Source organism: Globicephala melas, chromosome 7 (assembly GCF_963455315.2).
Source record: "Globicephala melas chromosome 7, mGloMel1.2, whole genome shotgun sequence".
NCBI lineage: Eukaryota > Metazoa > Chordata > Mammalia > Artiodactyla > Delphinidae > Globicephala > Globicephala melas.
The window spans coordinates 103293038-103316143 of NC_083320.1; the positions used below are offsets into that span (position 1 = coordinate 103293038).

The 23106-nt window shown below is 51.3% G+C and overlaps 1 protein-coding gene across 30 annotated transcripts in view; it reads right to left on the reverse strand.

The window, feature by feature from the left end:
* Positions 1-1934: 1934 nt before the first annotated feature.
* Positions 1935-23106, reverse strand: part of CLASP1 (cytoplasmic linker associated protein 1) — a 264028-nt gene continuing 242856 nt past the window's right edge. For all 30 annotated transcript variants that reach the window (XM_060302570.1, XM_060302562.1, XM_060302569.1 and 27 more), the window contains 3 exons: positions 14836-15042; positions 13443-13559; positions 1935-4784 (listed from right to left, as the gene is read on the reverse strand). In XM_060302570.1, the coding sequence (XP_060158553.1) occupies positions 4698-4784; positions 13443-13559; positions 14836-15042 (411 nt within the window). In that variant the 3' untranslated portion in view covers positions 1935-4697. The remainder of the gene's footprint in view (positions 4785-13442; positions 13560-14835; positions 15043-23106) is intronic.

Consider the following 23106-nt stretch of genomic DNA (forward strand, 5'->3'; position numbering starts at 1 on the left):
GGCACCCCGTTTCCCTTTCAGAAGTCCTAGTCTGGATGCTAAACTGGAAACGGCAGGGATGGTCTGGCTGAGGTTCCCGAAGCCCAGCGCTGTTTACTGTAACAGCTTGCCTCAAGGAGCATCCCGAAGCTGAGGACCAAACCGCCTGTCGTACTTTACGGGGAATGTTCTACAATGGTTCTCCAGCGGCGCCCGCAGCCTGTCAGCATCTGCAGCACCCGGGAACTGGTTAGAAATGCCCATCCCCACGCCCCACCCCAGCCCTGCAGAATCAGCAACACCAGGGCGAGACTCCGCCTTCCGCTTCACCAGCTCCCCAGGGGATTCTGAGGTGCCCCCCGGAAAGTCAGGAAGGCTGTGTGAAGCGTGGGGAAGAGCCTGGGGTCTGGCCCCGAGTCCCTTCATCCCCATCTAGCTGGTGCTCTGCCCGGCTCTCAACTTCCCCACCTGGAAAGGCGACACGAGGGCAAGTTCCTCACCTGCATCTCAGGATTGGTATGAAAATCAGAAAGCTGCCACGGGGCTTCCCTGGTGGCGCAGTGGTTAAGAATCTGCCTGCCAATGCAGGGAACAGGCGTTCGAGCCCTGGTCCAGGAAGATCCCACATGCCGCGGAGCAAGTAAGCCCGTGCGCCACAACTACTGAGCCTGCGCTCTAGAGCCCGTGCTCCACAACAAGAGAAGCCACCGCAATGAGAAGCCCGCGCACCGCAGCAAAGAGTAGCCCCCACTCGCCGCAACTAGAGAAAGACCGTGTGGAGCAACGAAGACCCAACGCAGCCAAAAATAAAAATTAATTAAAAAAAAAAACTGCCACGGATGAGAGTACTTCAGAAGTCTAAGTGCGTCGCCCATGACGTTATTTAAGGCTGCCTGTCAGCCGCTGTCCCCACCCCCTCCCCCTCCACTCATGACCCAAGAACGTCAAGAGCATTGGTCCGTAGGCAGTTTTCACCTTGGAACCCCTGGACATCTGCAGGGAGTCCTGCAACCTTTACAACTGAGTGCAAAACTGTGAGTGGAAAGGGGCACCTTCCGGAGAGAAGACCGTTCAGATCCCCCCGAGTCAAGCTCCGCTGCTTGTGGTGGGCATCTCCCCCTCCCCCCAACACACACACAGCCATCAGCAGGGGCTTCCTGGCCGCCCTGGGATAAGGAGGATGGTGGCGGCAGGGGTTAGAGACCCCAATACAGAGAGTGCACCGCCAACCCCGCCTGAGCGCAGCACATCCACGGGGGCTTCCGCATCTGCTCCGGAGTAACGGTCGGACGGTGCGCCAGGCCCGGAGGTGGGGTGGGGTGGTGACAGCCTCGCACTTGTGTGTCGCCCTCACACACAGCAGGCGTCAGGGCCGCGGCCTCACCTACATCACCCGCGGCCCCTCCCAGCACCTCCACGAGGTCCGTCTCACTCTGGTGGTTTATCCGTGAGAACACTGGCCCGAGGGGGTGAGGGGGGAAGCCGGGATTTGAACCCAGCCTCTGTGATCACGCCGAGCTCACGTGTCAAACGGGCAGGAGGCGGTGGGCCATGGGGGAAAGGGGCTCAAGGTCACCAGTCAGGGATACTGAGATGCCTCATGGAACGCGATGTAAGAGTCAAAATCGTTCCAAAAGCAAAAGTAAGGCTCCAAAGAGACGGACCAGCACCCCTGGGGGCCGTGCACGGGTTCCTTGCAGACCAGCTCCACGGCTCCGCTCGCCAGGCCCTTCCCCTTCCCCCAGGTTCCATCCTGACACCCGCCTGATCCCGGCCCTGGGCCCTGGGCCCCCTGCAGTCCGACCTGCTGACCTCACGAGCTCCTCCATGTAGCCCCTCGATCCTTCAGAAATGTGGCCTCGTTCTGACGTCAGAGAGACGGGATAAGCTACCTACAAGCACTGTGACCAAAAAAAAAAAAAAAAAAAAAAAAAAAACCACTCGGACGTCAGAAACTGAATTAAGTCTCATTTATTCTAGAGCAAACTCAAAAGGATTTTTTTTCTTGTTTTCTTTTTTAGCAAATCCTAGCACATTATTAACAACAACAAAAAATCTGTACATTTGCCATGATACACTTGAAAGTGAAACAAATAAGATATAAATACAGATATGGATGTAACATGAAAAAGCCCAAAAAAACCAAAAACCAAAACCAAAAACCCAACCTGGGGGCGTGGGGACCATGCGTGTGAACAGTGCCGACAAAACTATTTTGGTGGCTGACATTTTTCAGAGCATTTTCATCATCTCCAAATATCATGGTTAGCAAAGTCCTGGTGGGATTCTACAGAGTTCTTATTCGCTGTTCTTTAACGTGTAATATTATGCTTGATAAATTAAGGGCGGTAGGGCAAGAAAAAGATTCAGGAGACAGGTCAGGTGCAGCTGCATGACTGAGAAGCTAGTGGGGCCGTGGCGGGCGGCCCGTGGCTGCAGTGGCTCCAGGAAGGCCGCGCGCCTCCCCCGGGGCCTCAGCAGCGGGAGGGGAAGCGGGAGCCCGGCGATCTGGCCCCGGCGGTGGCGTTGGGGCTTTTCGGGGCCCTGGACAGTCAGGCCAACGCGGGAGGCGGACCGAGTCTCGGGTGCTCTGCTCGCCTGTGTTCTACCGTTTCATCCAAACACGACGCCTGCAGGGAGGCGGCGAGGCAGGGCAGCTGCAGCTGTCGGTTGGGAGTGGGCGGGCCCCGCTGGGTCAGGACATCAAGGCTGGGCAAGTGACGTTCAAGGCTAGCCCTTTGTGAGCGCCAGGAGGACGCGCGCGGCCACGTTCAAGGTCCTTCCCGACTGCGGGCGGGGCTGCGGCCACCTGGGCGTCCACGAGCTGAAGGAGAGAGGCCTTTCCACACGCGCTCGCCAGGAAGGACTCGGAAATAACCCGGCGGAACACAGGTGCCGCTTCAGAGGAATCATCAGACGCTGACGATGGTAGAGGGCAAGAAAGCGACCCCGCGAGTGCCGTAAGAACAAACAGCAATGGCTGTTCTGAGCCGAAAAGAAGCCAATAACGTTCGACCACGTAAAACGCGCCCCTGACGTTCCCTCAACGGCAGCAGCGCGGCCCCTCACGCACGTGCAGGATACCCGCTACGTGCACGCACGCACTTAGCACACGCACGCAGTGAAGGCGCCCCGGCCTCTGCTCCCGGACCTCTGTCTTCAGTGCCTATTTCCGCATAAAGTATCTGAAGTCGATTCTGCATGAAAACAAGCTACGTTCGGGGCTGTGCAGCTCTGGGGTGAGAGCCACACAGCCTGGCAGCTGCAGGGACTGGACGCCAGAGCAGCAAACACCTCATTAACAATATGGAAAAGTCAGTTCCATTTACAGGGGCTACGGTGAAATCTAAGAGACGACAGACGCCTTCCTGACCGCATTAAGAACTTCCATTTGGCTTGAAGCCTTTTACTCCAAACTTCGTTAACCAGGGTCCTGATCCGGAGTTGCTTTCACTGAAGCAGTGCAACCCTCAAGAAGAAATTTTAAAGGGGTAAGTTTCTCACTGAAGAACTTGATTCTAAAACTCTGTTTCCAATCCTGTTTTTCTGCGATCCGCCACACACCACAATTACTTTTTCCTTAAAACCATGATTCTCTCAGCAGAGGATCAAGGAAGTACTTCAGTCCATAAAATTACAAAAAAAAAAAAAAAAAAAAAATCCTGATACCTGGTCTCTCTAGATTTTTCTTTGATCTCAATCCCAAATTAAACAGAGAATTCAAAACTGAGATGGTGGAGCTGCCATTGACCAGACTAACCGAGAACATCTTAGAATCGAGCCGCTCAGGCGCGGGTTCGGGAAGGGAAGCGAGGGGGCCCTAAATCTGCACCACCAGGGGCCAGGGTCACGGGGGAAGCGCTGTTAAATAGTGTTTCCCAGGATCTCGGCAGTAAAACGAGCAGCTTCTCCGGTATCTTCGACGCTGCACGAAGGGCCATTTCAAGCACACGCTAACCAAGGCTGTCGATTTACCTTGATTTTTGTGTTTGGATTTCATCTCTAAGAAGCCCCTCAAGTGGCAGCTCTGGGGCAGGGGCGGCATCGGTGGGGTTGTTCAGAGGGGCAGGAGCCCGTCCTGGAAGGAGACCGCGCAGGGCGTCAGCCTCCGGTCCGGAGACGGTGAGCACGATCACTACATGTTCGTTGAAAGACCATCTTCAGGCTTTTCTCCCACTTCTTGCCAAGACTTGATTCGTATTCTTAGCAGGTCTCAAAACACAACTTACAACGTACAAACCCTTCCATGGTGTCAGTTGTGGAAGGCGTGGGGCTTTGCCCCACACAGGCCACATCCAAAACCAAGGAGGCCGAGATGAAAGAGAAACACAACGTAACCCAACCTCCTCCAATCTTATTAACTGAAGAGAAAATGCTGCTTTCTACCAGGTATCGGCTAGAGAGCTCCGATTTTTAAAAACTGCAGCCCACACACACGGTTTTACGACCTCAGCAGGCGGGATGAGACGGTTTAAGTATGGCTCTTCTTTTCTTACTCCTTTTGTTTTGTTTTGTAGGAAGATGCAATGCAGGCCTTGCTTCCTTTACATTCAATACCAGTATGATTCTACACAAAAGCTGGAAGGGATCAAAATACTGATTGTAATAAATATTTGCGGGCCTCCTGGTACTGACTGGGCAGCCGATGGGGGGAGGGGGAGTTCTCTGAGAGGCACCACCGATTGCTTCCAGGGCTACACGGGGACTCTGGCGCCGCATTAGCTATGCGTGGAGACGTCGGATGAGGAGCTGCTGTTGCTGTTCGTGGTCTGCGCCCTCTTTATGTATAAGTTGAGCAGCTTCATCTGCAAGGAGAAGATACAAACGGGTGAGCAGGAGGAGAAAATCAGAGAGCAGGAAAGAAAACCCAGGTGACAACAAAACAGCACGTCCGGGCTTCCCTGGTGGCGCAGTGGTTGACAGTCCGCCTGCCGATGCAGGGGACACGGGTTCGTGCCCTGGTCCGGGAAGATCCCACATGCCGCGGAGCGGCTGGGCCCGTGAGCCATGGCCGCTGAGCCTGCGCGTCCGGAGCCTGTGCTCCGCAACGGGAGAGGCCACAACAGTGAGAGGCCCGCGTACCGCAAAAAAACCACACCAAAAAACAAAAAAACAGCACGTCCCTTAGTGGAGAAATTCACTGCACAGACATTTACTGAGTGCCCACCACTGGTCCAAGCCATCTGCCCGGGGCCAGGGCCACCGCGATTGGGAGGTCAGACTAGAGGAGGGGGCGCGAGGGGTTATCACGGAAAGAGGGAAACATGTGACCACGAGGCGGGCCTCAGGGCTGCAGATCCACACACTTCAGGGGCAAGGCAGCCACCGGCTCCACCCAACCCAGCGGGAAGAGAGGGTGCAAGCCACACTCCATCGGCATGAAGAAGCAAGCCAAGGTCAGAGGTCACGTTTTCTAACCCTCACATGTGTGCAGAAGCTGCTTCTTCCCCACTGCACACCTCCCGAGGCGCGTGGAATCTGAGGCCGCCCCCATGTGCCCCATGGCCTTCCCGCACCCCGGGCCCCAGCCCCGCCCACTGTGGCTCAGCACAGGCCACCTCCTGCTGCAGGGAGCAGTGGGCTGGATCTTTCCAGCAAGACTCAACTTCCCTGAGGCCAGACGCTGCGTCACTAAACAACGTGCCCTCAGTCAGGCACAGTGCTTGACGGCGAAAGGGCTTCCAAGCCTGACATCTCATTTAGTTCTAACTCAAGCCCCTTGGACTCTCAAAATACCTAAAGCACCATGTAACACGGTAGGTTCTTAAATATTTGCTGAATGCCGCTAACTTCGTATGTTGATAGTGTGCCTGATCATATTAAAAATTAAAAGAAACAGGTATTTGTAGAAGCAGAGTGCCCATAAAAATCTACGCAACACACGACTGGTAAGATTAAGGGAATATTTACTATCCACAGCTCTTCCACAGCTCTTTAGCTGCTGTCTCTGAACAGGCTGTGAGGCCAAGTATACGGCTGCCTAGGGAGGAGCGGCTGGTCCCCGGGGAACCCACGAAGAGATGCTCCGAGTGGAGCGTGTGGCACAGGAGAAAGCGGGGCCCTCGGATGATGGGTGGGAACAGGACCAGCAACCAGCAGAGCCCCCGTGAGGCAGTGTCTCCCTGACCCCCAGCAAGGCGCGCTCAGTCACATGGCTGTGGAGCCTGGGACGTGCAGCTGGCGGGAGGGCTCTGCCCGAGTGTCTTCACGCAGCAGCCCACCGGGGGTCCCCCCCCAGATCAGGACTTGTAATGCCTCTTACTCTTTTCAGCTGCAGGGAGTGTGTCGGGAATTCACGCTACGTATCCCAGTCTGTTTTCATCCCACACCTTTCAAAATCTGAAACCTTTCAATAGAACAGTCAGTGCGGTGATCAAAGTGCCATCACTGGACCTCCCTGGTGGCGCAGGGGTTAAGAGTCCGCCTGCCAATGCAGGGGCACGGGTTCGAGCCCTGGCCCGGGAAGATCCCACATGCCGCGGAGCAACCGAGCCCATGCGCCACAACTACTGAGACCGCCCACAGCTACTGAAGCCCACGCGCCTAGAGCCCGCGCTCTGCAACAAGAGAAGCCACCACAATGAGAAGCCCGTGTGCAACAACGAAGACCCAATGCAGCCAAAACTAAAATAAATTTATTAAACAGAAAAACAAAACCCCAAGTGCCATCATGTTACACAAGGTTCCTAAATGCTCTAAGGCTCAGGAGGATACGGCCAGGGCCAGCCAGGTGCAAGGGAAGCCGTGGCACATTCAACAGAGCACTGGCCTGAAGCTCAACAGGTCCAGCAGAACTCTAGCACCAACTCCAACACTAACTAGTTCTGCGACCTCAGGCAAACATTTCTTGAGCCTCGACTTTCCCATCTGCAAAATGCAGAGCAGTGACACTTGCAAGGTGCTTCCTGCAGCTCCCTGCTCGGAGAACGTGTCCTCTGAGCACCCCACTCCTACTCCTACCTGAGCTGTTCACACTGTTCCTCCCTGCAGTCCACTCCTTCCCTCCCTGTGCAGCTCCCCAATCCTGCCAAGCCCAGCCCAATCTGGTCCCACTTCCTCCAGGCCCCTGACCCAGCAATCAGAGCCCGTCCCACCATGTCCACTGGTCACTCCTGGGCAGCTGTACAAGTTTCCTCATGTGTCAGTCCTGTCAGGGCAGGACGAGTTCTTGCTCTTCCCATGTGCCTTAGCATAGTGTGCTGAAGATAGCAGGTTCCTAACATGTACTTGTTGAATCAGAGGTTGTTTTTTTTTTAAATACATCTTATTGGAGTATAATTGCTTTACAACGCTATGTTAGTTTCTGCTGTACACCAAAGTGAATCCGCCATATGCATACATATGTCCCCATATCTCCTCCCTCCTGAGCCTCCCTCCCACCCTCCCCAATCCCACCCCTCTAGGTCATTGCAAAGCACCGAGCTGATCTCCCTGTGCTATGCTGCTGCTTCCCACTAGAGTTTTTAAAGAAGAAAAAAGTGATCTAGAAAGCAGGATAGTTATATTTCTATGAAAGCCTGGTTAAAAATGAGCTGCTAAACATTGCTAATAGTTATTTACAACTCAGAACCCCTACTGTATCTACCTAGTCAAGTCTAGAACATAATTGCAAGTACAAGGAAAAGATGACGGTAATAGAGTGAACGATGTGTATATGTCCAATGGTTTACAAGCTTTACACTGATTATCACATTTGGGCCTCAAAACAATCCTTTGAGGTAGGCAGAACAGGTTCTCCTATTTTACAAATGAAAAGGCCAGGGTTCAGAAAGCTTGCTCAATGAGCTGGTATAAATTCAAATTAGAGGATTATAACTTTAGGATGTCAAATGTAATCCACAAAGAAAACAGGTATAGAATATACACAAAAGGAAATGAGAAGGGAATTAAAACGTTTCAGTACAAAAAGCAAACAAACACAAAAGAGTAGTGTAGAAAATGAGGGACAAAAAAGCTATAAGGCACATAGAAAACAAATACCACGATGACAGAAATCTCTTCCTTATCAGTAATTGCTTTAAATGTGAATGAGTTAAATTCTCCAATCAAAAGACAAAGATTGGCAAAATGGATAAAAAGAAAACCATGATTCAACTATATGTTGTCTACTAGAGACTCACTTTCGATCCAAAGACACAAATAGGTTGAAAGTGAAAGAATGGAAAAGGATATTCCATGCAAACAGTAACCAAGAGTATGGGGTAGCTACACTAATATCAGACAAAATAGAGTTTAAATCTAAAAAGGTTACAAGAAACAGATGGACATTACATATTAATAAAAGAGCAATACAGCAAGAAAATTTAATATTTATAATTACACATCTAAGAACATGCCATCAAAATATATGAAGCAAAAACTGACAGCATGGAAGGGAGAAACAGTTTTATAGTAATAGTTGGGAGACTTCAATATTCCACTCTAGAGGACTTGAACAACACAATAAATCAACTAGATCTAAAAGACATATGCAAAACATTCTACACAAGAATACACATTCTTCTCAAGTGCACATGAGACCTTCCCAAGATAGACCATATGTTAGGCCACAGATTAAACCTCAATACATTTTAAAAGATAAATATGATACAAAGTACCTTTTCTGACCAAAACAGATGAACTCAGAAATCAGTAACAGAAAGAAAACTGAAAAATTCACAAATCTGTGGAAATTGAACAGCACACTCTTAAACAACCATTGGGTTAAAGAAGAAATCACAAAGGAAATAGGAAAATACCTTGAGACAGACAAAAACAACATACCAAAACTTATGGGATGCAGCAAAAGCAGTGTAAAGAGAGAAATTCATAGCTATATAAAAAAGAAGGAAGATTTGTATCAACAACCTAACTTTATATATCTTAAGGAACTAGAAAAAGAATAATAAATTAAACCCCAAGCTAGCAGAAAGAAGATAATATAGATTAGAGCAGAGATAAATGAAACAAAAAATAGAGGTAACAAAACCAAAACTTGGTTCTTTGAAAAAGAATCAACAAAATTGACAAAGCTTTAGCTAAGTTAACTAACAAAAAAAGAGAGAAGACTCAAATTGTTAAAATCAGAAACAAACGTGGGGACATTATGACTGATTCTACAGAAATCAAAAAGATCATGAGAATACTATTAGTAACTGTACACCAACAAATTAGGTAACTTAGATGAAATGGACAAACTCCTAGAAACACAAAACCTATCAAGAAGAAAAGAGAAACCTGAACAGACCCATAACTAGTAAAGAGATTGAATCAGTAATCAAAAATCTGACAAAGAAAAGCCCCTGACCAGGTGGCTTCATTGGTGAATTCTACCAACATTTAGAGAACTAACACAATCCTTCTCAATTTTTTCTAGAAAACTGAAGAGGAAGGAACACTTCTGAATTCATGCTATGAGGTCAGCATTCTCCTGATATCTAAGCCAGTTGAAGACATAACAAGAAAACTACAGATCCATAGCCCTTATGAACACTGATGCAAAAAATCCTCAAGAAAAGACTGGCAAACCAGATTCAACAGCACATTAAGAGGCTTTAATACCATGACCAAGTGGGATTTATTCCTGAAATGCAAGGATGGTTCAACATACAAAAATTGATAAATATAATACACCACATTAACAGAATGAAGGAAAAAACAAAAACAAACAAACAAACCCCCAGGGACTTCCCTGGTGGCGCAGTGGTTAAGAATCCGCCTGCCAATGCAGGGGACATGGGTTTGAGCCCTGGTCCGGGAAGATCCCACATGCCGTGGAGCAGCTAAGCCTGTGAGCCATGGCCGTTGAGCCTGCGTGTCCGGAGCCTGTGCTCCGCAACGAGAGAGGCCACAACAGTGAGAGGCCCGCATGCCGCAAAAAGAAAAAAAAAAGTACAAAAAACTAAAAACAAACAACAACTCATCACAGTATGGAGGTTAAAAAAAAAAAAAAAGACATCCTGTGTTCATGGATTGGAAGTCAATACTGTTAGGATGTCAATACTACCCAAAGCTATCTATAGATTCAATGAAACCCCTATCAAAATTCCAATGAGGTTCTCTGAAGAAACAGAAGGTCTTTTCAACAAATGGTATTGGAAAAACAATATCCACACACAAAAGAATGAAGTTGGACCCTTACCTAACACCATACACAAAAATTAACTCAAAATGGATCAGAGACTTGCATTAAAAGCTAAAATTTTTAAATTGTTAGAAGAAAACACAGGGCAAAAGCTTCGCAACACTGGGTTTGGAAATGGTTATTGAATACGACACCACAAGCACAGGCAAAAAAATAATAGACAAATTGGATTTCACGAAAACTAAAACATTTTGTGCATCAAAGGTCAAGGGATTAATATCCAGAATATAGAGAGAACTTCTGTAACTCAACAATAACAAAAAAACAAACATAATTCAAAAATGGGCAAAGGACCTGAATAGACATTTCACTGAAGAAGATATACAACTGGCCAACAAGCATATGAAAAGATGCTCAACATTACCAATCATTAGGGAGATGCAAATCAAAACTACACTGAGATATCGCCTCACACCACCCATGAGGATGGCTATTATCAAAAAAGAAGAGAAAATAACAAGTGCTGGCGAGGATGTGGAGAAACTGAAACCCTTGTGCGTTGGTGGTGGGAATGTGAAATGGTGCAGCTGCTGTGGCAAACAGTTTGGCAGTTATCATATGATCCTGCAACTCCACTCCTGGATATATACGCAAGAGAATTGAAAGTGGGGTCTCAGAGAGGTATCTGTACCACCATGTTCATAGCAGCGTTACTCGTAATAGCCAACAAGTGGAAACAGCCCACAAGGCCATTACCAAGAAATGGATAAGCAAAATGCTGCATGTACATTCAATGAACTGTTATTCAGCCTTAAAAAGAAGGGAAGGGGCTTCCCTGGTGGCACAGTGGTTAAGAACCCTCCTGCCAATGCAGGGGACATGGGTTCGAGCCCTGGTCCGGGAAGATCCCACATGCCGCAGAGCAACTAAGCCCGTGAGCCACAACTACTGAGCCCGCGTGCCACAACTACTGAAGCCTGTGTGCCTGGAGCCTGCGCTCCGCAACAAGAGAAGCCACCGCAATGAGAAGCCCGCGCACCACAGCCAAGACTAGACCCCGCTCGCCTCAACTAAAGAAAGCCCATGTGCAGCAATGAAGACCCAACGCAGCCAAAAATAAATAAGTAGGAAATTCTGACACCTGCTACAACATGGGTGAACCTAGGAACATTATGCTCAGTGAAATAAGCCAGTCACGAATAGACAAATACTGTATGATTCCACTTATACACTCACAGAGACAGAAAGTAGAATGGTGGTTGCCAGGGGCCAGGGGGGAGGGGGAATATTACGGATTTCAGTTTTCCAAGGTGCAAAGAGCTCAGGAGGTGGATGGTGGTGATGAATATGCATAATATGAATGTACTTAGTGTCTGTGAACTGTACACTTACAAATGGTTAAGACAGTAAATTTTATGTTACTGTATTCTACAGAGAGAGAGAGAGAGAGAGAGAGCACGCGCAGAAAGGAAAGGTTGCTCAAAGTCATACAGCTAGTCAGCGGGGGACAGGTTTTCTGATCCTAAAGCCAGTACTGCTGCCATGGCAACAGGACACTTCTCAAAGGCACCTCACAGGTTCCTTGCACCAGCCTTTCTCTGCAGAACCTGATGTCATTTATTAACTTCATTTAAGTAGTGGAAGGAGAGTCTGATAGGCTTGGTGACACACAGAAACTGGAAGCCATGGCTTGATTCTCTGTTTCTAACTTAGCACCATGTGCTGTCAGCTACCCATTTTGGGGAGCTGGGTGGGAGGGTGTTTGTTTTAGGAGATGTGCGCTGGAGTCTACCAGGTTCACGTTAACACACCGGAGTTCTCACCTATAAAAACTGTAACGGCCGGAAGCTCTGCGCTGCCCCAGTGGACAGCTGTGCAGCCAGCCTCCCCAAGCCCTCCGAGCCGACTGACATCATCAGCGGGGAGATGGGAATACTGGCTCCAATGAGGACTGGGCTCCAGACCCGAGACCACCGCTGCAAGGGGCAGCAGGTCAACCGCAGGACAGGGACGAGAAGACACCTGCGTTTCCTCAGCCCCTTGCTGGAGGGGGCACATGAGATGGCAGGGCAGCTCCCTTACTCATGAGAGTAGAAAGTACCAGAAAACCGAGGTCTGGCTAATATTACTTCTGGGTGAATTTCCCATTTTACGAATCTAATTCCTTTTGTGAAGACTGTCTGTGCCATCCCCACCGCTGCCAGGGACCATCCACGGCCCCCGACGATGGCCACAGAGGGAGGGGGGCTCCCGGCCCAGCGCACTGCTCGGCACTCTCGGCTCAGGGTCCTGCAGGCCATGGCCAGGAGGGCTGGACGGGGACCTCGGGAAGTGGAATCAGGGGAAGTGGCCTCCACACCTGCCAGCCCCGCTGCTGGTTTCTGTCTGCGGGAAGAGTCAAGTGTCTCCTTCTGGACCAGTCGTTCTCCACCAGGGCTGATTCTGCCCCGAGAGGACACCTGGCCAGGTGTGGGGACATCAATTGAGGGTGGGGTGCGCTCCTGGGACCCCAGGGGTGGCGCCTCCACCAGGAAGTGGCCCGAGGTGTCGGCAGTGCTGAGGGTGCGAGCCCTGCTCGGGCGAAGGCAGCAGAGCCAGAACGCGGTGAGCGGTGATGCTCGCCAACTGTGTCAAAGGAACAGCCCTACTGAGAAGCCACGAGCATCACCTCTGCTCCCTTCTTTTCTAAGGAGGAAGGCCAGGCGCTGCAGGCTTCGCGCTCGCGGATCTGCACCCCTGCCCAGGGCCTCTGTAACTTCACGGTGACACGTTGGCCCCGCGGCCCAGGCCCTGGCCTCTCCAGCCAGAGCTCGAGGGTGGCCACCTGCTCTCCCCTGGCAGTTCATCAGATGTGAGTCTGTTTTTCAACCAACAAGCACTCCAGCCCCCGTCACCTTCCATGAGCCCATCGTCCTTTTGTCCCATTTTCTGGCCCTGAGTCTAGAAGGAAGGTGAGAGGCAGCCCAGGGAATAAAAAGCCCGGCTTCCAGAGTGAGATCACTGTGGGCCCCCGGGCGGGTCACGTGCAGGGTCACCGTCCTCACCCCACAGGGACCTGGAGCCCCCCAGCCTTGTGTGAAGCCAGCAGGTAAACGTCCTTAGTGTTTCGGGGGGAGAAAACAAGCTGGTTTCTAAAGACAGTCATCTTCCTTTTTGGGATAAACTAGAAGTTCAAAGCTATCGTTTCAAAAACTGGAGCGACGACAGACCACGTTGTACCTTAATGACTTCACTAAACGGCCGGTCATTTCGTCTTTAGAGAAACGCCTCTGGAGAATAAGGCCCAGCTAGAACGCACGTGCTGAGGAAGCCCGTGCGGAGCCCAGAGCTGCAGGGCAGCAAGTCTGCGATGCGCCAGCAGGCCCAGGTGTACGACCCGCCCGGGTAACGCTATACACACCTTGCTGCCTGTGAGCTGTGCCAGGTGAGGTTTCAACTCTTCTCCGATTACGGAATAAATCGCCACTAAGCAAAACACGCTGGCCTTACGCACGCTGCTCTCGGTGTTGTCGTAACCCTGCAGTCAGAGAGGGACACAGAAAGGAAACGAGATCAAAGCTTTGCCTGACTGTCAATATTTCATCAACGTTTCCACAAATGCCCTCTCGGTTCAACCTCGACCTTGTCAGGAGCGGCCTGGATACACCTGAGCTCTGCCTGTGAACCCCGAGAGCTCTCGCCCCAGAGAGGCCACATGTAAGAGTGCCAAAGAGTGAGCGGCTTCCGGGGTGGGAGGCTGGAGGCCGGCGAGCTGGTCTCCTCCACACAGATAGATGCTGTATCACGAGCTGCCAGGCAGCACCAGCCAAGAGACGTCACGAGAGAACAGAATGAGAAAAGGAAGTTAAGGGGAAAAATACCTGGCTTCTTTCCTACTTCTCGCCATGGTAAAGCAAACCTCACACGTGCAAACCCCTTTCAAGAAATGAGAACCACGTCGCTCACTCTTGTGGGCAAAACTCCACTGTCCACGGACTGCGGGGAACATCCGCCCGCAGCCAGACCTCCGCATCCTTCTCCAGCTGGACCACAACCTGCCTGTGGGCCTCCCCCCGCCCCACACCCAGGTGGGACTGTCTGCTCTCCTCCGAACAGCCCTCTGGACCTTTCTGCTTTTGTGTCTTTCCCTCTGCCTGGAATAAGCCAGTGCCCGGCTGTATGTGTTTAAATTTCTGAGCCCAGCACTCAGCAAACAGCAGCATTTATTAAGTGTAAAGCTGATGTCTCTCTACCCTTCCCCACTGAAATCTCTCCCTAGGGCCCAACTCTAAACCACTTCTTCTCTGAGCCCGTCTCTCTCTGACACCCCAACCCAGAGGTCAGCCCCCACCCCGATCTCAGAAACCCCTACCTGCACCCCCGTGGCAGCAACTCAGCACACGGCACCCGCCCTCACCCACGGCCGTCTGTACGGCTGTACCGGGTCCTGGAGCGGGCTGGAGACTCCGTGAGGTAGGGTCCCAACAGTGGAAAACACCTCGTCTTCCGTAGTCTACTTAATTCAACGCCTCATGCTCACGAGGGTTTTCAATTAATATTAGCTGGACGGATGAGAGCCAGGACCACTGTTTGATGCTGGGCTCCACGGCCCACCCTGCCCAGGGCTGGGCCCACTGCCGTGCAGTAAGGAAGGAACAACGAAGAAAGATCAAAACATGTTCACAGTAAAGTTCCTTCTGTGAGCCACAGGGCTGGGCTGCCAGGAAGATCTTCCTGTGCGTTCAGCAGAGGGTGGGCCAGAAGAGGCAGGGGCTGCACCGCCCGGTTGTCCCGCCCACCCCTCGGGGGCCCACCTGCAGCAGGCCCGGGATGATGTCCGCGAGGAGCTGCAGCAAGGCCTCCTTGGCGATCCTCTCGACGACTTTGGTCTGCATCTTGATGGCGGCCAGGTTGATGGGGTAGTCGGCCGTCTGGATGATGGGGCACAGCACTTTGATGCACTGCTCCGGGTGGATGGAGCTGGCCAGCGTGGAGGCGGCCTCCTCGGCAGCCCTCACCACCTGAAACACGGCCCGTGCGTGGGTGAGCTCCAGCCACGCCAGACAGCACTGCCGCCCGAGTTCACAGGCCCAGGGACAGGCTCGCGTCGCTCCGCGCTGGGCGGTCCCCGGCCCCGGCCCGGCTGCGCTTTCGCTCCAACAGCGTCAGCCGGGTGGGCTGGCCGTAGGGGGCAGCCGTACTCCAGAAGAGCCATGTCCTACCCTCCGGCTCCTAAGGACCTTAGAAACCTGACAGCCTGGGCCGTCTTCCCCTACTGCCCTCCCCCCGCTCCATCTGTGCTGTGTGTGTTCGCGCACTCCTGTGTGGCAGCAGCTGAGCTGAGCTCAGGGCCTGTCAGGGCCGGCTGGTCCACGTGGGGCGGGCACAGGAGGAGGCAAAGGCTCAGGAGGTGGCTGGTGAGGGACAGGAAGCAGGAGGCTTCTCTGGTGGCCCACGGGGCTCCTAAGGCTCCAGCCCCACCAGCAAGCGGTCACTAGTCACCAGTCATGCTCAGGGCCTCTCACTCCCCACACAGACACACACACGCAGACACACACACACACACACACACAGACACACACACACACAGACACAAAGACATACACACACAGACACAGACACACATATACACACTCAGACACACATACACATATATATACAGACACACATATCATACACACACATACACACACACACACACACATATACACACAGACACACGCACATATACATACACACAGACACACACACACATACCCAGACACACGCATACACATATATACACACACACATATATATACACACACAGACACACACACATATATACACACACAGACACACACATATACAGACACACATATACACACACAGACACACACAGAAACACATATACATACACATGCACACACTCACATGCACACATATACACACAGACAAGCATACACACATACACACACACATATATACATACACATACATATATACATACACACACATATACACACAGACATATACACAGACACAAACACACACCCACACACACACATATACACACACACACACATATACATACATATACATACACACACACATATATATACACACACAAACACACACAGATACACACACACATATACACAGACATAGATATACACACACAGATACACACACACATACAGACACAAACACAGCACACACACATATACACACAGATACACAGATATACACACATATACACACACATACACAAAGACACACAGATATACACAGACACACATACACAGATACACACACACATATACACAGACACAGATATACACACACATATACACAATACACACACACAGACACACACATATATAGACACACACATATACAGACACATATGCATACATACATATGCACACACACATATAAACACATACACGTATACAGACACAGATATACACAGACACACATAACACACACACATATACACACATATGTACACACATATATAAAGACACACATACATACACACATACATACACAAACATATATACACACACACATATACACACAGACACACAGACACACACACGGAAATGAGACTAAAGGAAGCCCATCGCGATGTTTCTCCTACCAACTCTGTCGCCTACGAACAGCGGTTTGTCCCACTCAGGTCCCCTGACAGCAGAGAGTCTGCTGTGCCTACATGACCTTTAACCTCTCACCCCAAGAAGGGCAGAGTCAGACAGACACACGCTCAGCCTCTTGAGAGCAGCGCAGCAGACGCACCTCAGTTCATTCCTCTACCAAGAGGAGCCTCAATTTTTAAAAATTCCATAGCGGGGATTAACAAAACACCTACTTTTACAGCTATCTGGATTAAGAAAGATGACACAGCAACGACTGTAGCTGCAGAGCCCGTGTGGCTCCGAGCTCGGCCTTGGTGGAGGAACAGCAGAGAGGTGGGGCTGGGCCACTGAGGTGCCCCGCAAGGCTCCAGGGCTCGGTCCAGAGGCCCAGGGCCTACGCCCAGGGGTCTGCCCGGTCCAATACTCACTCCAAAGGGCCACCCCGATGACCAGGCACGCAAGGAAACGAGGCCTGTGCAGGAACACTGGGCAAAGATGCACCCCGCCAGCCGCTGTGGGGCCCCGCCAGCTCCCTTCACTCTTCCTGAAAGTTGCTCACTTGCGCTAGTGACCTGGCCGGGCAGGTCCCCCTCACCCCCACGGAACCCCCGGGGCACCCTGATCACTGCACTTCATTGCTCTGCTGACACCGTCTCCCCACTAGACTCAGGGCTCCTTGAAGGCAAGCTCCCATGTTGGCCACTCTTCTGTCCCCATGCCCAGCAGTGTCCATCATCATGCACTAGGTGCTCAGAGTCTGTCCAACCCATTTCCCCACTCTGTGTGTGTGTGTGTGTGTGTGTGTGTGTGTGTGTGTGTGTGTGTGTGTGTGTGTGTGTGTGTGTGTGTGTGTGTGTGTGTTTAAATGCTCAGTGATCGGTCTGTTTGGAGAGCGACAGCATATTGCTTAGAAGGGCTCCATCACGCAACAATTACTAGATGAAGTGCTGTGCTTCCTCCTGAGCTCAGGCATGTCCCTGAGAGTGCGGTCAGTCCACGGCGGACCTGGCAGAGCCAGGCGTCTGGCGTGTTACACACGGCCAGGCAGACGGTGGAAGAGGGGGCCCGTCCCTTCTCCAATCGGGTCCCGCAGTGGGACACCAATGCCCTTCTACTGTAAGAAACCACTGTTTACAGGTGTCACAACATACTGGTCAGAAAGCTGAGTGATAGTAACTAACTGACGAAACCTGAGGTCTTAGTTTTTAAACATGGAAAAAAAAAATGAAATGAAATACTGGATGATTTCATAGACAATATTCAAGTTGGAAAACACTGATGTAGGGGAATTCAGGAGACCACCAGGAGGTGGGCACAGCTCAGTGGGCGGGAAGACACTGGCTTGGGAGACAGACTGGGGTTCAAGTCCCAGCAGCGCCACTTAAGTCTCGAGAGGAGCAAACTAGAAACCTCCCGGCACCTCTCAGGGAAATAAATGGCCAGGTTCACAGCGAGACTCTAACACGAGGGGTCCCCTCCTCCCCCCAACCTCCCCACTCTCTGCTATCATCCAGGTCACAGGAGTTACCCTGCAGGGAGCTGCTGGGAAACAGACCTTCTCAGGTCTGCTGAGCTGAAACCCAAACCCAAGGGGAACTTTGTCATATAAAACTCCACGAATTCTTGACGTCGCTTGCAGGAAGCATTTAATCAAATGTAGGTTTTCTGAAAATGCCTGAAAAGAAAATGCCAGAAGCTGCGCTTTAAGAAGGCCCATCTGAGGCCCCCTCTTTCACTGAGGTTAGAACAAGTTTCCCAAGACAGATGCTGTTTTTGGCAAGGCGGGTCGGCGTTCTCAACTTCCCTCTACATGCCAAGCTCCCAGCGGCTGGCCTGCTGCCTGATTCAGGGTGAACTTTAGGTTTTGCCCCTGTGTTCTGTGTAACATAAGAAGCAAAGATTATAAGTGTAAGCAAACAGAGAGCAAAAGTAAACACGGGCAGCAGAGAGGAAGGAGAACAGTACTGTCTAGCAGACAAGGTGGCCAGAGGCGGCAAAGATGTTTTCCAAGGGGGCAGGGATGCTGATGAGAGCAAGGGGGATCAGGCAGCCTTCCGGGCTGTCATCTACCCCAAGTGACCAAGACTGTTCTAGTTCTGCTGACTTTGCTGCAGTCTGGTAGGGAACACAGGAATTCTGCTTTTTCAAAGTTAGTGAAATAACAGTGTCTAGCTAGGAAAAGCATAATTTCCTTATCTAACTTTTTAAAAAATGAGATCATTACTCAGAATATTGATGAATGTTTGCTTAAAGATAAGGTTTCTTTGAGAGCACAGAGCCTGTCAAAATTTGGACTGCGTGTTTTAAGTTCACAGGGTTTGACTGGGCTCTGTCACCGATGCGGCAGCCTAACTGGCTGACTAAAAGCCAGCCAGCCAGCCAGCGGGTGCTCAGGAACCGTGCCTCCCGAAGGGAGAGGCTGGCGCCACCTTCTGGGGAAGGCCGGGGAGGCCTCACCAGACAGGCCAGGTGCCCGGCGTGTGCCCACCAGCGTGGTGCGCCCACCGTGGAGGGGCGGCTGTGTCTCTGGTGGGGCGGGGCAGGGGTGTGGGCAGCACTGCTCTGCCTGCTGCCAGCTCAGGCGGGCGCCACCGGGGACCTGAACCCAGCATGCGAGTCCCCTGTCTGCCGGACCCGGCACCACGGGACGGGGGGGGGAGGAAAGGAACAACCTTCAGGGTCCAAGTTCGGGGACCTGGCTCTGCCATCAACTAGTGAGGTGAACGTGGGAGGAGTTTCTTCTACTGTCTGGGCCTCAGTTTCCCTCATCAGTAAAATGAGGGGGGATGCGAATCTAGAATGCTTACATCAGTTTGGAGCGTGAAACCTTATCTCCCAGACCTCGCTGATGAGGACTTTCTCCCGGAAAACGCACACGTACAATTTCAGATGGTATAGCCTGCACGGATGGTCTCTAACCACACGGCCATCACAGCCCCCGCCCTGGAGAAGCGCATTCAGGGCAACACCGTCTCGAACGCGGAAAGGCTCCGAGGTGGGAGACTTATTCTGTCCCACCCCAAGGGGTAGAATCAGGGCCGATGGGGGACAATGCCACAGAGTCACAGGGTGGGCGCCCAGGAGGGGGCCGTGTCCCCACCCTGGAGGACGCCTCCGACGCCGGGATGGCTGGCCCCTCGGAAGAGCCTGGGAGGCGGAAGGTGGGCCGCGCACAGAACTCCTCTTCCGCGCCTCCCAAATCCATCAACTCCTGGTGTTCCCGGACTCAAGTGTGGGAGTGTGACGGCCCCTCCAGTGGAGATGCCGAGAGATTCAGCCGACGCGGGAGCCCAGAGACACAGCCCAAAGTTTATTCACCCAAATTTCGATAGCCTTCTGAGATATAGTTCGAGAAATGCGGTTATGTCTGCTTTACGTAAAACTGAAAAACCTCAGGCACAATTCTACTCAGAACCGGTCTATTTCTTCACTGGAAGAGGATAAAAGACAGTGTCTTCAGTGTTCACAGTGCCAGCCTCCTCGCCGCCCGACTCTGAGGCCAGCCCTGCAGGGCAGGCCTCGCAGGGCGTCCCAGGTCACCCCGGGTGCCAGCACTTCCGGCGTCCAGAGCTGCGTCCCGTCCCCAGCCACGTGACTGGCCAAAGTAGGATGAGGACCCAAGTTTCCAGACTCCAGGGTTCTGACATTAAACAAGGGCCCCCCGACTGCTTTCTGCAGACAGGGTTTCCTCTCTTAGTAAGACGCTCTGAGGCTACGGGAGCTAAAGGGCAGGTGTCACGTCTGGTCTTAGGAGGCTGGGCCCATCAGAGAGGAGGGGCCGTGTCCCCTCACCCTGAGTAACCGTGGGGCAGCGGCCGCCACCACTCAGGACTGGACACCATGCTTGGCATGTCCCAACCACCCAGCAGGGTGGGCAATGGGACCTCCACTTGTGGCGGGGTGGGTCCAGCCGGTCCAGCCCAGCTGTGTCCTCCCAGCCCACGGCCCTGGGCCTCGCTGCTTGGCTCACCGCCAGCATCCTCCCGAACTGCCCCAGACTCCCAGCGCACTTCTCTATGGACCCCACGTGGATTCCTCTGCTCTAACGTCACCTAAGCCATGTAAGTTCCTTTAGGTCTGAGCACCGCCCTGCGACCCGCCCAATAATGGGACATTTACCAGTTTGTGCTACGAGTGTCAGACTGTCTGGCTCAGCAACTTTGACCTTTTAAATGACTATACAGGTCTCTGGTTTTGTCTTTTTGTTAAAAGGCTGAAGGTTACAAAGGAAATAGGGCCTCTGGCTATATCCCAAGACTGGGCCCAAAGAAGACTGGAGACTTAGAATCTAGAAAAGTTGAGGTTTGTTACTCAGCAGCCTCCTCCATTATCCTGAGGCCGGATGACACACAGATAAGCATGCAGTCCACTCCCTGGGCTAACAGATTAGAAACCCAAGGTCCAGAGAGGTGAAATAATCTTTCTACGCTCACACAATGCACTGTTCTTCAGAACCCACTGACACACGGCCGCTGCCCCGAGAGGCTTCTCAGGGCCACTCCAGATGCACGGGGCCTGGGTGAGCCATGGTCAGAGAGTGATTCTAATTGGTATTTGAAGCACAACGTCAGCTCGCTAAAGTGCTTTCTCTCTGACACGCCGCTGCTTTGCTCAGGCTGTGATATTTGCCAAGAGGTCCCCGAAAAGTTCTATTGTAAAAATAAATTTAGTCTGGCTTTGCTTTTTTAATTCCTTGCAATCATAAAACTAATTAGAAATGATTTCAAAATAAAACCCCGGGAGACGTAACAGTGGTTGTTTCATATTTACCTGAGACTCAAACTTCCCCAAACAAGCCAAACCACCTGAGGCTGGATTCTGATGCCTTAAACACCAAGGCTGCTGTGGGGCAAGAAATGTCTGGTGACCTCCTGCAGTGACATAAAACGAAGCTGGTATTTTCCTCTTTTTAACAGGAAAATGTAATGGAATATTCATTAACGTGGCCGAGGTCAGCAAAAAGTCTCAAGTATAGAACATCTTCAAAGAAACAGAGTTGGTGCTCCTCTCAAGTTTAAACAGAACGGCGAGCAAGGACCCCAGCACTCTGGGTACCGCGTGTAAGCCGCAGTGCCTGGGAGCAGCAGCTACTGAAACGAGTGCCTCTGAGACGGTACGGATGTCTGAAGACGGCTTTACGTAGCAATACTGGTACAGTGCCTGACAGTGTTAGAAGCATGCTTCCATGTCCCGTGTCTGATTCTCGAGGCGGCCACGCTACACAGGCTTAGACAGAAGGGATCAAACCGACAGCTGGGCTGGAGGTCGGATGCTGGACCGAAAACCAGGCTTTCCCCCTCTAGATTCGCGCTCCCACTGACCCCAGAATCGCATGCGGAGTATCAGTGCTCTTCTTAGCTCTAAATCTTCTCATAATCATTGAAGGAGAGGTTCTGTACCAGCCCCAACAAACGGATTTCAAGTTCTCAGATAAAAAGTGTTAACATTAATGGAGTTGTTTCTTGAAAAACAGAAAAGGGGGCGTAAGATTTTAAAAGGTCACTATCAAGCCCTTCGCCCCTTCGGATGTTTGCTAAAAGCTAACACTATGGTATACCATAGTAACTTCATTAATGAGCTACTGAAACGCAAAAGCAAATTTTATTTACTAAAAAGATAAAAATAAGGAGCTAGACAATGAAAGAGATTTACTTATTCAAATAGGAAATATGAAAACTGTCTAACCGGACAAACACCAACTTTTAATTATTTATTTAATTACTTTTTGGGCCACGCTGCGAGGTTTATGGGATCTTAGTTCCCCACCAGGGATCAAACCCAGGCCCTCGGCAGTGAAAGCGCTGAGTCCGAACCACTGGACCACCAGGGAATTCCCAATACCAACTTTTAAAATAAAAACTTTAAACCGGTACCCGAATCCTCTATCTTGCTTATTGTAAAACACCTCTGTTAGCTTATGATGAACGATGCCTGAGACAGATGTAGTGCCCGGCACGTTTCAGCGTGTGACAAAAGTGTCTTGCACTCATAGCTCCTGTTAAAGACCCTGGGAACACAGTCCCTGGCTTATCGGTGACAAACAAGCCATCTTATCCTCAGCCCTGCTTTATGCATCTTCCCTAAGGGCCTTATGACACCTTTCAACTTATAGAAACTGCATTTCAAGAAGTGCTTCATTGCTACAGCCCCGCGGCCAGAACTACAGTGCGCACGCTGGCGGGGCCCCGGCCACAGCGGCCAAGGAGAGACATGTCTGGTGACAAGCGCTCTCACAGCCGCTCTGTGTCCACCTGCCGGTCCAACTCCTTCATCTGCCAAAGCCTGGGTTTTGCCTGTGGACACAAAACCAACTAGCTGTAACGAGAAGGAGGTGCCCAGAGCTGTCGCCGGGAGGAGCACACTTTGAGAGTGCCGATTTAGACGGGAAGAGAGACTGGCCCCTGTCTGACTAGTAACCGGGTCTAGAAACACTTCGGCTCCTTTCCAGTCAATAAATGTGGGAATGAT